This window comes from Centrocercus urophasianus, unplaced genomic scaffold (genome assembly GCF_019232065.1).
Source record: "Centrocercus urophasianus isolate 14NV4802_14NV808 unplaced genomic scaffold, USGS_Curo_1.0 seq_30, whole genome shotgun sequence".
NCBI classification, from domain to species: domain Eukaryota; kingdom Metazoa; phylum Chordata; class Aves; order Galliformes; family Phasianidae; genus Centrocercus; species Centrocercus urophasianus.
The window spans coordinates 5954220-5968529 of NW_024884867.1; the positions used below are offsets into that span (position 1 = coordinate 5954220).

The 14310-nt window shown below is 51.3% G+C and overlaps 2 protein-coding genes across 7 annotated transcripts in view; both read left to right on the forward strand.

The window, feature by feature from the left end:
- SSH1 (slingshot protein phosphatase 1) overlaps positions 1-11052 on the forward strand; it is a 28751-nt gene extending 17699 nt beyond the window's left edge. For all 5 annotated transcript variants that reach the window (XM_042829131.1, XM_042829132.1, XM_042829134.1 and 2 more), the window contains 8 exons: positions 1195-1389; positions 1644-1737; positions 2695-2823; positions 3688-3734; positions 4596-4742; positions 5462-5662; positions 6556-7171; positions 7571-11052. In XM_042829131.1, the coding sequence (XP_042685065.1) occupies positions 1195-1389; positions 1644-1737; positions 2695-2823; positions 3688-3734; positions 4596-4742; positions 5462-5662; positions 6556-7171; positions 7571-8848 (2707 nt within the window). In that variant the 3' untranslated portion in view covers positions 8849-11052. The remainder of the gene's footprint in view (positions 1-1194; positions 1390-1643; positions 1738-2694; positions 2824-3687; positions 3735-4595; positions 4743-5461; positions 5663-6555; positions 7172-7570) is intronic.
- A 1487-nt stretch (positions 11053-12539) lies between these two features.
- CORO1C (coronin 1C) overlaps positions 12540-14310 on the forward strand; it is a 37425-nt gene continuing 35654 nt past the window's right edge. Inside the window, exon 1 of one of the 2 annotated variants that reach the window (XM_042829139.1) lies at positions 12540-14016. In XM_042829139.1, the coding sequence (XP_042685073.1) occupies positions 12927-14016 (1090 nt within the window). In that variant the 5' untranslated portion in view covers positions 12540-12926. The remainder of the gene's footprint in view (positions 14017-14310) is intronic. The other variant, XM_042829136.1, reaches the window with a different exon arrangement.

Consider the following 14310-nt stretch of genomic DNA (forward strand, 5'->3'; position numbering starts at 1 on the left):
ATAAATTAACAACAAACAAACTGCATTTTAGCATTTTCCATAGCTGATATTCAGCAAGCTGCAGCAGAGATGCTGCTTCCCTGTGTCAGCTGGCAGCAATGTTTAAAGGGGCTCTGGGAGCACTGATCCAAAGCCAGCATCTTCTGCTGCAGCTGTGTGCTCTGTGACATGAGGGCAATGGGAAATGGCACTGATGAGATGTATGGACATGAAAGCCCAGCGTGAATTCATCAGGGTGCCAACCCGGTCTTTCCTCTCCATGCATAACCTCCCTAGTATGAGGGAGTCTTGTGACCCATTGCCAAATTGATGGCATTTCCAACTCTGCCCCATTCCTGGGGCCAGGCTGGGGCTGCTTCTGCATGGAAACTTTCTGTGCCACTCTGCAATCATGCTCACCTTTCAGCTCCTGTCACCCCTCCCATGTGCAGGGATTCCAAAACGCTGAAGCAGAGACGATTGAATCAGCAGCAGCTGTGCCAGCAAATGCCTTCTTGAAGAGGCTTTGTCCTGCCCCAAACAGAGCAAATGCCTCTCCTTGAGTTCTTTGTGGAGCCTCAGGAAACTCCTGTGCTTGTCATAGCTGGTAGGGACAAGATAAAGGTGTAGAGAATGGTGTGTCAGGGATGGTTTGGTACAGAAACAAACCAAACTTGATCCTGTCATTTTTTTGAGCTCAGCCCCTCCTGTTGGCAGCCTTAGATGTGGTTAATATGTTCACTACAGTGACATCTTCAGAGCAGAGCAGGGCCTTAAAAAAAAATAATGGAGGAGGGAAGGGAGGAAAGAAAAAGTAATGCTAAGATTTACAAAAACAAATGACCCAATCTGGGTCCTGTCCCTGGAGCGTGTCGGGGCCAAGAATGCTGTAAATATGTATTTGATTCCTTGCTGAAGGTGGTTTGAAAATTGTCCATGTTCTTTTGTTTTTCTTTGGTCTGGCTTTACAAGTTAGCTAATGATTAGGTCCCAGAGTGGCTGTGCCTCGTGCTTGCCAGTTGATGAGGAGATGTGAGCCTCCATCTCAGATGGGCTCTTAAGAAAACCTTCAAGATGCTCCTCTGAACTCTGATACAGTAAAGCTGCAGCTCTCAGAAAGTGACTGCACCACAGTGCCAAAAGTCTTCTATGAAAATCTCTTAATCCTGATGTGTGTGTACTTATGCCTGCACAATTTTGTTCCCAATCCTGCAGGTCTGCTCTACAAATCCTCCATAAAGCCTGTGAGGTTGCCAGAAGGTACAACTACTTCCCAGGTGGGATGGCCTTGGTCTGGGCCACGTACTATGAAAGCTGCATCAGCTCTGACCAGAGCTGCATCAATGAGTGGAATGCCATGCAGGACCTGGAGTCCACCCGCCCCGACTCTCCAGCTCTGTTTGTTGACAAGTCAGTTCTCAGTTTTATTATGAAAAGTTGACTTGGTTCACAAGAGAAATCCCCTTTTTTGTTTCTTTTATTCTTCTGGCAGTTCATTTCCTTTCTCTACTTTAAATGCCTTCAAATGTTTCTCTTCCATTTTCCTGGTCGAGATGCTTTCAATGCAAGTCCTTCCCACCAGTGCTCTGTGCTGTGTGTCTGTTGCATTGTCTCAGCAGTGTTTACTGCTGGTTTGGAGAAATCCTCTCCCTCTTCCTTTCCAGGCCAACTGAAAGGGAACGGACAGAACGCCTGATTAAAGCCAAGCTCCGGAGCATCATGATGAGCAAAGACCTGGAAAATGTGACTTCCAAGGAGGTAAATAGAAAAACTCCTTGTTATTCTTCCTGCTAGATTCCTTTTCCAGAGAATGTTATGTTGACAAAGAGACATTGTATGATGAGGTGCCATTGACTTTTGAGTGTATTGCCAGCTGATCCTCAAAGGTTCTGCTCTTTGGCTTTGCTGCACCTCTTTTCTTAGTTGTAAAACAGAGTAATACCAATATTAGAGCACGTTTTTCAAGATCTTAGTAACAAGCCAGAGTGGCATCAGAGGTGATACTTCATTCCAACTTGCAGCACTTAAGGGCATGTCCAAGCAGTGAATTTGGAGCCACTTATTCCTCATGGTGCTGTAAGCAAAGATAGCTCTCTCAAAAGTTGCAGTCAGTGGCTTTGTGTCCTCCCAGCTGTGAGTATACATGGCTGTTCTAGAGGAGCGTGCTGATCTTCACTTGTTTTTGGACACAGAGTGTGCTAAGAAGCAGTGTTTTCCTTTCTCCTTGTTGGCTTCACTTTAAGATTCTGTTTTCTTTGTTCCTGAGCAATGTCAGAGAGGCTTACTGGTGAGACCTTGCTGCTATGTCTATGGATGAAGAGTCACAAGTCAAGGCTAAAACGAGTTTGGATCTGTCCCACAGGGACACAGTGCAGATGTACTCGGAGCAAATGGCAATGGTTCTGTGTAGGTTTGGGTTTTGAGTTTCATGTTTGTTAGTTGCTCTCCTGGGTCTTGTTCATCTCAAGTTATTTTTTGGAAGGAGGTGCATGATATATGTGTATTTTACTTGGATGTTATCTGAAGTCTTCTTCACAGATCTCAAACATGGGGGCCTAAGATGCCACGTAGTGAGATTCTTTGTCTCCAAAAGGCTGAATCCCTCCTGCTGTCTTTAATGAAGTACATAAAAAGTGCTTTGTGAAAGAGTGCCAGTAAATGTTGCTATTGAACAGAGACGATTCTAGGTGGCATCCTTTGTTTTCTGCTCTGCAGATCCGGAATGAGCTGGAAAAACACATGAATTGCAACTTGAAAGAATTCAAGGAATTCATAGACAATGAAATGCTGCTTATCCTGGGTCAGATGGACAAACCCTCTCTGATTTTTGATCACTTGTATCTGGTGAGTTGCCCTGTTGGGAGCTCTAGCAGAGCTGAAGGCTCGGTGAGAGCGACCTGATGGGTCACTGGGCTGTGGGGATCTGCATTTGGTATCAAGTTCTGCGTGCGTGGCCAAAGCTGTATGAAGAGGAAGGCTGGATGAAGGTGCTGTGCCCTTCAACTTTAAGCAGAAGCAAAGAAAGATGTGTATTCTGTGTAATGTTTTGCCACTAGATGGAACTGCAGGCAAAACCAGACGCTGCCATCTGGAACAAAGACTTGCTTGAGATGAGCACATTTGTGCCTGTTATGCTGGGGTCACTTCTAGTTTTTTTTTTCCTGGAGAGAGTCAGAGGAAGTGCTGATGTCTGAGGGCAAATCCTGCTTTTTAAAATCCAATTTAGCTTTATGTTATGTGGATACAGTGAGATCCAGTGTAGCCACCTCTAGAACTTTCAGGATTTGCCTCATGCTCCCCATATATATATGTACTTATGATCACAGTGGTTAAAAATCCAGAATGGCCAGGGCACAGTGATCTGGGATTGAACTTACCCCTGACTCTTGCATCTTACAGGATTTCGTGCTGTACAGCCCTTATGACTTTTTATCCACAGTTCTTCTGATTTCAGAGGAACTGTGAACTTCCTTATGCCTGAATTCGAGGCTGTTAGGATAAGCCTGATCTGGCTGCTAGAATGATTCAGGCAGCATCTGACGGTTCTTCACAACAGTCTGAAGCTGGTGGTACTAATTGTGCCCTTTAGAAACCATTAGCAACATTGCAGTTGGCAGCTGAGGAGTAGTGCTGAGACTGGGGCAGTTCAGAATCTTAGAAATGGGGAAGCTCCTTTGAAAGATGTTTTTATCTGTGTGACTGTTGCAGGGGTCGGAGTGGAATGCCTCTAACCTGGAGGAGCTGCAGGGCTCAGGGTGAGTACTGAACATTCCAGGCTGTGAGTCAGGTCTCTTGAGATGCCATGTGGCATTTGTAGATGGTAGGGAAGAGTTCCCAGCAATGTGGGTAACTGATATCAAGACTTCGGGCAGGAAAGCTTTCCTGTCTTGTTTCCATCACATATTCACATACGAAGTGGGAATAACAAAACTGCAAGACCTCTTAACCACCCTCCCAGTGTGTAGCAGCCAGGTATGAAGCAGACATCAGGTGTAAATTCCTGCAGGCTGCAGAAGAGCGAATGTTACAGTGCAGTGTTCAGGAAAAACTCCATCTAAATGGAGCAGAATTTGCTGTGGATGAGCAATCCCCACCTCACCTGCCCAGACAGGCAGCTGCAGGGCTGTCTTTCACCACACTGTCATCACCACACCACTTCTTGGCTTGATTTATTTTCAGGCCTTTTAGATGAGTGAGAATTTTATGTATAATATTTGCTGTTTTCCCAAGGCATGCACCACCTCTGATGTGAGAAACTGCAAATTATTGCTCAACAGCATGACTAAAAATGTTTAATTTGGAATCCTTGGGAACAGATGTCTGAACATCTTTGAGCAAGTGGATCAACCAGCATGTCAGTGCTTCTGATCTATGATGAGGGCATCTTGACATGCGGTGCCTGGAAGTCAAAGCTGGGCAAACTGAAACAAATATCCTGCAGCCTTGATTTGTCTGAATGATATGAAATAGTAAATCAATACGGGCCTTCATTCTCCCTAGAGACACTGTAAACCCTGCTATAGTGCTTGGCAGGAATCAGGAGATTCACAACGTGCATCAGTTTCCTTTTCCTGGCTGTGGCAGTTCAACTCTATTTTTCTTTTTGTTCTCTGCAGCATTGACTACATTTTGAACGTGACCAGGGAAATTGATAACTTTTTCCCTGGCTTGTTTGCTTATCACAACATCCGGGTGTATGATGAGGAGACGACTGACCTCCTGGCTCACTGGAACGAGGCGTATCATTTCATAAACAAGGCCAAGTAAGTGGGCTGGGGGAATGTGGCTTGATGTGAGAGTGTGTCCAAGCAGAGTGCATCCAATCCAAGCCACAGCAGAAGCTGCCTGAGGTCTGGAGGAGGTGACACTGCCCCACGTGCTCCAGCCAGCTCTGCAGCTGGAGGTGGCAGCTGGGCTTTGTGTTACATCTCCTGCCAGGAGTTCTGTGTCCCTGGAGCTTCCGTGTACTTTGTGTCTTCCTGTGCTGGTTTTAACCCATTTCTAACCTATGGGTTTTGTTGTTTTTTTTTTTGTTTTTTTTTTTAAAATAATAGTAATTATTTTGTTTTGCTTCTAAAAGGAAACGAGAGCATTTCCTCTACTTGAGATGTTCTGGAAATATTCCAACGTGTGTCCTTGTTGAACAAGCCCAAGAGATGGTCGCAGAGCCCATCACACCCTGCTGCTGTCACATGCAGGCTGCTGCTGCTTATCCCTGTGCCCAAAGCATTGGGCAAGTGGGTGGGAGGCTTCGTGGTGGCCTCTGATGTGACAGCATGGCTGAGACTGGCCTTCCCCCTCCTGCCTTTTCTGGAGGAGAATTCTTCTCGTGGGCATCTTAGTCTAAAACATTCATGACCTACAGAGCTGTGGTGTTAGAGTGGTTAGCAGGACAAAGTACTGCCCCTCCACCATTTAAAATGTCAACACCACATAGGATAAGCAGAAAGATTAGAGAGGTGTTTTCTTGATCTTTCTGCAGGAAGAATCACTCCAAGTGCCTGGTGCACTGCAAAATGGGCGTGAGCCGGTCTGCGTCCACTGTGATAGCTTATGCAATGAAAGAGTTTGGCTGGTCACTGGAAAAGGCCTATAATTACGTGAAGCAGAAACGCAGCATTGCAAGGCCAAATGCAGGCTTCATGAGACAGCTTCTGGAGTATGAAGGCATTTTAGATGCAAGGTAAGGTGACAGAATGAATGGAAAGGTGATCTGCAGGAAATCGAAGGACCTCATTGTTGGCAGCACCTTTAGAGTTTCAGTATATCACCAAACACTGAGGTCCAGGGATTTCTGTTCAGGCAATCAACCCTTCTTGCAATGAACACGACAAAGACAGTGACAGCGTGTGTGGTGCTGCAGTCTGAAGGCCACACCACCGTGCAGAGGGGCTCTTTGGAAGGGCAGAAGCAGGAGCCTGGGCTAACTGCACTTTTCTAAACCTTTTCTCTGCCAGCCCACCCCAGATGGAAATTAGCTGTCTTCAGCTCTGGTGTAATTCATTGAGTGTTTCTCTGTGCTTGTGTTGGTGTTTCTCAGCAGCCAGGCTGTTCAGCAAAACATTGTTCTTGTTTTATGAGGCAGAACTGAGCTTGGGCAGTGTTGGAGCGTTCTGGGTGACCATGCCAATCATGAAGCTTTGTCGTTGCAAAGGCTGTGGTATCTAATAAGGGTTTCTGTATGCTCCACACTCCACTTGGCCTCTGCTCTAGCTGAGGTAGAGAAGGAAAATTTTCCACTCTGGTTCAGCAAAAGCCATGCCATGGAACGTGCAGAGTTGTTGGTTCAGAGCATTTGATGCTGGCAGAAGTCTCTGTTCCCATCATGTTTGCAGTGCAGGGCCATGCTATGAGTCTGCTGGGCCAAAGAGATGCTGGAGCAGGTGCAGTGAGCAAACTCCTTTAGTGCTCAGGATGGCTTTGCCCTGGTGGGGCTGGACCTGCCAATCAGTCTGTTCTGAGTTGTGAATCTGCTCTGTGCATAGAGAGGGAGGGACGCTCCTGGAGCTGAGCGCTTTCAGCTTGCCATCAGCAGCTGCTCCGCTGTGCTCACTTGTATCTCTGTCCTTCCTCCAGCAAGCAACGCCACAACAAGCTGTGGAAGCAGCAGGCAGAGAGCAACCTCCCCCAGAGCACAGATGGCACCGCAGGGTCAGGTGACTTCTTACTTGAGAGCTTGGACATCGACCTTGAAAACCGGCTGGCTGACCTGGACACCCCATCGCAGTCAGCATACCTGGACAACCGAGCAGGCACCGAGCTGCCCATAGGCTTCAATTACTGCTTCCGCCGCCTCTCGGACACGCTGCTGGAGAACAAGGTGCCTGGGGACAGGGGCAGCTTTTGCCACGTGGAGCAGCTGGAACGGGATGCGCTCACAGAGCGTGCGGCCTCGCTGGCGAGGCAGCCTCCAGCTGTGCCTCCAGAGATGGCCAAAGGCCTGGAGCCAGCAGAGCCTCTGGCAGAGCTGAGCAGCTTCTGTGACAAGGAGGTGAAGAAGAAACGAGAGTTCAGCCCTCGGAAGGCGAGGATGGTGCTGGGCGCCGTGGAAGCAGGGGAGGATGGTATCAGGGAGGAAAACCCGGTGGAGAAGTGGAAGCGGCGGTTGTCCATGCACAAGGAGGAGAGCAGGCTTAATAGGGAGAACTTGAATAACAACAACAGCAAAAGGAGTTGCCCAGAGGATTTTGAGGTGCGTATGGATCTGATGTGTAGGTGATTAGCATGGCTGACTACTGCAAGCGGAACTACTCATCTTCATAGCGCAGTCTCATTTGACTTGGATAAAGTCTTCTGTTCCATGATGAGCTTCTTCCTTTTCAAAGTGCTGAACATGGCTTTGCTTGCCCAAGCTATGGATATAGATGCCAGACAGAGCACGCACATGAGTGCACTGTAAACTGCTCTGGGCAGCTTGCTTGCGTGACCATCACTTGAGACGGTAGGTGTCCTTCCACTGGGAGTTCTTGTTCCTGCTGCAGGGCATGAAGAGACAGGGCAGTGGGCTGCCTTTCAAAGCTGCGTAGATCTCATGACCTTTGCCTCTCACTGTTCTGTGCCCATTGATTTGTCCTTGTTTTCTTTCTTGCAGCATGATGCTGTGTTTGGGATCCTCAGTAAAGTCAAGCCTTCCTACCAGTCCTGTGCTGACTGCATGTACTCCTCGGGCAGCCTGGCTCCGGACTCTTTTGGGGAACAGTGTGAGAAGCTGAACTCCAGCTCTGCACACCGCAGCTCCACCATCTGCACACAGCCAGCCCTCCTCTCCCACCTCCCCCCATTGGGGGAGCACCTTCTCAGCAGGGCACGCATGGAGGAGGGAATGGGGACTAGAAATACTGAGGCACTGCTTCCTCTGTCGGCAGGAGGCGGTGCTTTGGAAGCCGGTGCTTGCAAATCAATGGTTGCTCATCAGTGTGGCTTTTCAGAAAAAGGAAAAGATGCACCAGAAATCCCTGTCAGAACACTGCAGCCCAGGAGAAACTCGCACTGTGACAAGAGCCTGCTTAGCACAGAAGTGGTGAAAGAAGAGTCTCTGACCAGAAAAGATAGCAAACCTACCAAGGATCCAAAGTACTTGTTCAGTAAAGACTTGGAAAAGCCAAGTGCTAACAGTTACTTGATGCAGCATCAGGAGTCCCTTATTCAGTTGCAGAAGGCAGGCTTGGTCAGGAAGCACACCAAGGAGCTGGAGCGGCTGAGGAGCCTGCCCTCAGACACCTCAGTGCTGCTCCGAGAGAGCGCCCTGGGCAGGACAGAGCCCAGCATCGCAGAGGAAGGCGAGGAGCTGGTTCCACATCCCGGCCTCGTGCCCCTCCTGAGGCCTTCACCACCTGAACCCGGAGATGCTGAAAGCGACCTGGAGAAGCTGGAGGTCAAACGCGTGCTGGACGGGGGGACCTCTCAGAAAGCCTCCGTCCCCATGCTGTGCAGGCTGGAACACACCAGCAGCTTCACCAAGGACTTCTTGAAGACCATCTGCTACACCCCCTCGTCCTCCCGCAGCTCCAATCTGACGCGCAGCTCCAGCAGTGACAGCATCCACAGTGTGCGTGGCAAGCCAGGCCTGGTGAAGCAGCGGACTCAGGAGATCGAGACCCGGCTGCGGCTGGCCGGCTTGACTGTCTCTTCCCCTCTGAAGAGGTCCAACTCTCTTGCCAAGCTGGGGTGTCTTAACCTGTCTTCCGAGGACCTGTCCAGCGACGTGGACGTGTCGACCATCACGGGCTCCAAGGAGGCCGTTTCCAGCGAGTCTTCCGGGCTCTGTGAGCCACCCTCTGCTCCAAGGGGAGCAGATGTTGGCTCCAAGATGTCAGCCAAGCCGGCACTTGGGAACATGAAGACTCCGCTTTGGCTTGGCAAAAGTTGATGCCTTCTATGTGGGGAGTGGGGGGCTGGATATTTGTTGTTGGTTTTTTTCTTTGTTATTTTTCTAAGGCATTTATTCATTGCACCAATCATCTGACTTGCACCCATCATCTGATGCCACCTCTTCTTCCCTTCCTTGTACTCTTAAGTGGGGAGAAAAAAGTAATTGGGTCATGGATGGCACAAGGGAAAAATAAAATGTTTTGCATGGCTTAGAAGAGGACCGTGTGTGTGAATCCGCCTGTTGTCCTGCAGGATGCTGTTTCTCATATGTTTGCCAAGTACAATAATGCATTTTGTATATGGATAGATACTTCCATCTACCTGTATAAAATGCTGAATTGAGAGTCTCAGCAAAACAATTAGTCATTACTTCATTTTTTTTTAAATTTTTTTTAACTGAAATGTCTCCTAAAACAAGCAATTGTGGGAAAACCTTTAAAGCAGTGACACGAACGCTACCTCTGTTCCTGCCGACTTGTAATTGTGGCTTGTTTGGGTTTTTAAAGGCTTTTCCCACCATACTGACTGTTATCTGAAGGCGTTCCCTTACTGTTAGCTGTGATCTCCTGGAGGAGCAGTGCTGGGCTGTCCTGCACTGTGTGCTCTTGCTGTAATGTCAAGTGAAGGAGTGTGAAGCTGTGTTCGTACCGACTGTGATCCGTTGGCGTTGACCTTTGCTGCATGACCACGTGAATCGTCGTCGTCTCCTGTTGGTGATGGAGTGCATCCAGGTTGTGTTGCTGTGGAAGGTTCATCGTGCTCAGCTGGAGAGGTGCTGTGCCCTTTGGGTGTTTTTTGCTGTTGTCTTGGTTTGTGATGTCCCAGTGATGATGACCAACCAGTGAGTGGCCGTGCACCGTAGTGATTCTCAATGTGTGATGCTGTGTTGGTGTCGTGGGGACCCTTTTTGGGCTGCTGGTGGCACACAGGACAGTGAAGTTATTCCCTACCTGGTGGGGAAGGGCAGTGCCTGGCTGCCCGGCTGCCTGCATTCCCTTTGCAGTGTGGAGCAGGCTGGGGTCAGACCAGAGCTCACAGGGCTGAGATGGCAAACAGATGCTCTTGGAACTCCCAGGCTGAGAGTGAGCCCCAAACCTCTAAAATCCTGTAGAGCCCCATCAAAGCCATTCTTAACGATCCTCTCATTGAAGTGAGGGAAAAGCAGGACTGTGAACTGTCATTCTCAGCCCACGTTCATCAAAACCTCAATGGCTTGAGAAAAGGGAGCTGTGTGCTTTGCTGTCCTACATGCCCAGAATTACCCTTATACAAGGCTGTACTTTTTTATACTAGCAGTGTGAGGAGTTGTAAGGAGTGGGAATCAGTGAATAAATGTCCCTCTTTAAAGGGTCTTAAATTCCCCATGCATTTTAAGGGCATTTTTCCTATTTCTCCCACAAACCATCAATTGAAGCAGAGCTCCTACATGTGGGGCCCTGGAGGAGACACGTGGGGCTCTGCCTCCTGGAGGGCTTGGGAGAACACGGGTTTATACAGATGCTGATGCCCACTGCCATCACCAAGAGCTTGGTGGTGCCACCAATGGCACTGCCATCAGAAAGGTGCGCTGTGCCATCCCAGGGGGGTTTGTAGCCAAATCCGTGATGCTCACAGGCTTGGATGTGTTTGCATGAGAAGGTAGATGGTTTGCTTTTGTTTTCCACGTATCGTAATCGTTCTTTTACAATGGAGTGCCTTACGACTAGTTTACAAATACTGTGTATTTACGCTGAGCTGTTGGACTCTGCTGTTTGCTGTTCATTTCTTGGTGCTTTCGGTGTATCCGGTGGCATTGAACTGCTGCCACTTCCTCCAGCCCCTCTCAGCCCTTCCCCATTTCATTGCTGCCCAGGGGGCGCACAGCAAACTCCTGCCGCAACCCAAACCCAACCCCGTCCCAATGGAAGACCCCCAACGGGGCCCTGTTCTCCCACCTGATCCCCATTGGGTTGGCTCAGCAGCTGCGGGAGGAGAGCGAGGGGTGGGCGCTGTGCCGCGTCCAGTGCACCGCTGTCCTCTCTGGTAACAACGTTCTTTTTATTCCATTGTATTTCTGAAGTCTGGTTTTATATTTAAATCAGCCGTATTTTTTGTACTGTGCGTTGACGGTAGGGGATGCATAATGCACTTTTTTTTTTTTTTTTTTTACTTTTGTTTGTACAAACGTTCTGTATATTGTATGTCCTTCTTGTGAGAAAAATAAACTGGTTTTTTTTTTTTCCCTTTTACAAATAAGCTTGGCGGTGTTTTTGGAGGTGGAGAAAGAACGGGAGCAGCTGTATCCTCACTGTGCTGGTTACGTTCTCCCTGCCCTGCTGCGAGGGTGCAGCGTCAGGAGCACACCTGAGCTACGGCGTGGGCACGACTGTGGGTTTTCAAGGAGAAAAAAAGGGGGTACGAGGCAGGGATTTCTCTTTTCAGAGCTTGTTGGGCTGGGTGCGAGGAGCTGCCCTGGGATCCCCCTAGGAAAACCTCCGCTCTGCTCCACGCCGGCAGCCCTTCCCCAGCACCCACCGCGTTTTTGCCTTTAAAGGCAAACAGAGAGCGGTGCCGCACGCCTGCGAGGAGCCGGGTGCTGCTCTCGCTCTGGGAGCTGCATCAGGAGGAACATGTCAGTGTTTACCTTGGCAGGGAAGCAAAGCACAGGGCTGGAGATGCTCTCTGGCTTTGGCGCACTGTGCTGAGTGCCTCAATAAGTCCTTAACCCCCACCAGAAACGGGTGCTTTGGGGAGGTTTTCTGCATCGCGTTTGCTGCGGGCTGGAAGTGCTGCCTGCAGGGCGAGGCGCTGATATGTGCGTGCAGAGCTCACCAGGGGGGAAAGGAAGCCCTGGGCTCGTGGCATCTCCACGGCAGTGCTTTGCACGCACGAAGCTGTGCACTGGGGCGGCACTGGGAGTGGAGGTGAGTTTGTTCCTCTTCTGATTGAGCGTCACTTTTGGCATGCTGGCCGTGGTCGGTGCTGCATCCTGTTGAGGACGTTGCTATGGCAAAACCACATCTGCTGTGACGTGAGGACTCGGCGGCTCACGGGGCTGAGTCTTCTCAGTGTGTTCTGCCCCAGCGCATCCTTATGTGGGACCTGAGATTTTTAGCCCCTTGCCCTGGCTCTGCAGGAAGAGCTGGGTAGCAGTGCTGTGCCTCCATTGAGCATCTCCCGTGGGCTGGAGATGAGCCCCAAGCTCAGGGTGAGGACTCTTATCTGTAGGAGAGAGAAAGTGATGAGTTTGCTTTTGATATGGTTTTGATATGCTCTGCCACGTCCCTCTGAAGGGCTGTAAGGAGTGGGAGCGCAGCACCGGCTCAGTGCCCTTTGGGCCAATTTGGGAGTTTTTCTGCATCCCTCGTTGGGATCCCGCCCCAGGGCAGCACTGCACCATAAAAGGCAAAGCGCTGGGGACGTGCTGGGATGGAGCCCAGTGCCAGGCACCCGCTCCCCCCGTGGCCGAGCTCCTGGAGCCTGCTTGGCAACGGTGGCCACATCCGAAGGGAAGAACTTTTGAGCTCACAGCACTGTTTTGAGAAGCACCCAGCACATCCGTAGGGATTTTTGCTAAGTTATGCTTTGGAGTCTCCTATAGGAAAATTGTTTCTGAGCGTGGCTGCCGTTGAGCCCCGCTGTTAATGATGCCACAGAAACTCCCTTAGCACTGAGCCGTCCCTGCGTTCACTGCAGCCGGCCCGGCCCTCCTGGGGGCCCTGCGCCAGCACTGCTGCGTCCCAGCGAGCAGCAGGAGGGCAGCAGCTACGGGGTGAACCCAGCACTCCTGCTAAAGGGTGACCCTGCCCTGACGTTGGGCCTGACCCCAAAATCACTGAGAGCAGAGGGGAACGAGGAGCTGTGACTGCTGGGGAAAGGAGGAGAGAGCCTGGAGGAGGATGCGAAAGGAACGCTGCCCATAAAGCACCATGGGGCAGCACGTGGTGCGGTGATGGGCACTGCGCAAGGAGCGACCCCGGGCCCTGCGCTAGGAGCTGTGCCATGCCAGCGGGCAGCCACGAGGTTGAGAAGCCCCCACAGCGCCAGCACTGAGCAAGGAGAAGGCAGTGAGCCCTGGTGGAAGCGAGGCGCTGAGCATGGCAGCCTCCACCTGGCAGTCCTGTGGATATTTACGGGATGACACAAGCCAGGCACGAGGCACAGACTGCGCCACGTCCCGGGGAGGTTCGGCAGTAGCACGCCAGGAGTGCAGCCCACAGCCTCTCCAGCAGGGCCTGGGTGCCACGATCCGGGCACACTGCCCCACCATGAGCTCTGCGGGGATGGAAGGAGAAAGCCCTCCGAAGGTCTATGAGATGCAGGTGGGGCAGCGGCGGGCCGGCAGCGGGCGCACGGTGAGGCCGGTGGTGTACAGGCTGGAGGAGAGCGAGTATCGGCGGCTGCTGAAGGAGGCAGAAGAAGGCCCTGAGGAGGACTGGGAGCCTGAGAATGAGGGGCTCGGACCGCAGGAGGGCTGCCCAGGGAATGGGGTGACGGCGAGCCCCAGGCTCCATCGGATTGATGTCCTGCGGGGAGCCCCACTGATCCGCTCGTACTCGGAGAGCAGCGTGGAGCTGCGGGTGGAGAGCAAAGCGCCGGACTGCCCCACGGAGGGTGGCAAACCCCGAGTCCCTGCCAGGTCAGACAGCTTTGAGCTGATGGATTACATCCTGCAGAGCAGGCAGGAGGCGGGGGCGCCGCTGTCCCACAGCCCCCGAGACGGATTCATGCAGGTGTTGGGCTTTGCACCGTGCCAGAACGGAGAGGATGGGCAGCTCACAAAGAGCCGGGCGGCGAGAGATGCTGGTAAGCTTACAAGGCAGAACAGCACCCAGATGCCGGAGAACAAGGAATGGCTTGGAGCAGATGTGGATATGGAGATGCTGGAGTCATACAGCCAGAAAAAGTCACCTCCGGCCCCACCGGCCAGGTCACACAGTAAGGAGAGCCTGGCACTGAGCATGAGCAAGACCGTAGCACTGAGCAAGGCACTGCTGGAGCCCTGCAGCCCTGCGGCCCGGCCAGGGGGGAAGGAGCCAACAGGAGGGGGCCCAAAGGAGCAGGGGAGGAAGAGCGAGGAGGAGGAGGAAGAGGAGGAGGAGAAAGTGCTCAAAGTTGCCGATGCGAAGAAAACCTTTGAGAAGGCGAAAGCAGAGGGGAAGGCAGCAGCTAGCAGTGCCCGGAAAGGTGAGGGGGACAATGGGGGGAGTGGGGCACAGCTCTGCAAAATGGGTGGAAAGGGGTCAGTGGGGTGAGGGCTGCGGGGCAAGGCTCCATCCTGCAAGCTGTGGTTGTATCAGGGACGGAATTCTGACAGGTGCCAGTGGAACTGCTGTGTGAGATGGGGTTTTGCTATGTCATGGCTCTCCTGGAGCCTTTGGTGCAATTAGTAAATGAGTGCCACGTCTAGTTCAGATGATTTCATGAACAGATCTAACATAAGAGTGACTGCACGGTACTTTTTCACGCTTTCACCTGTCC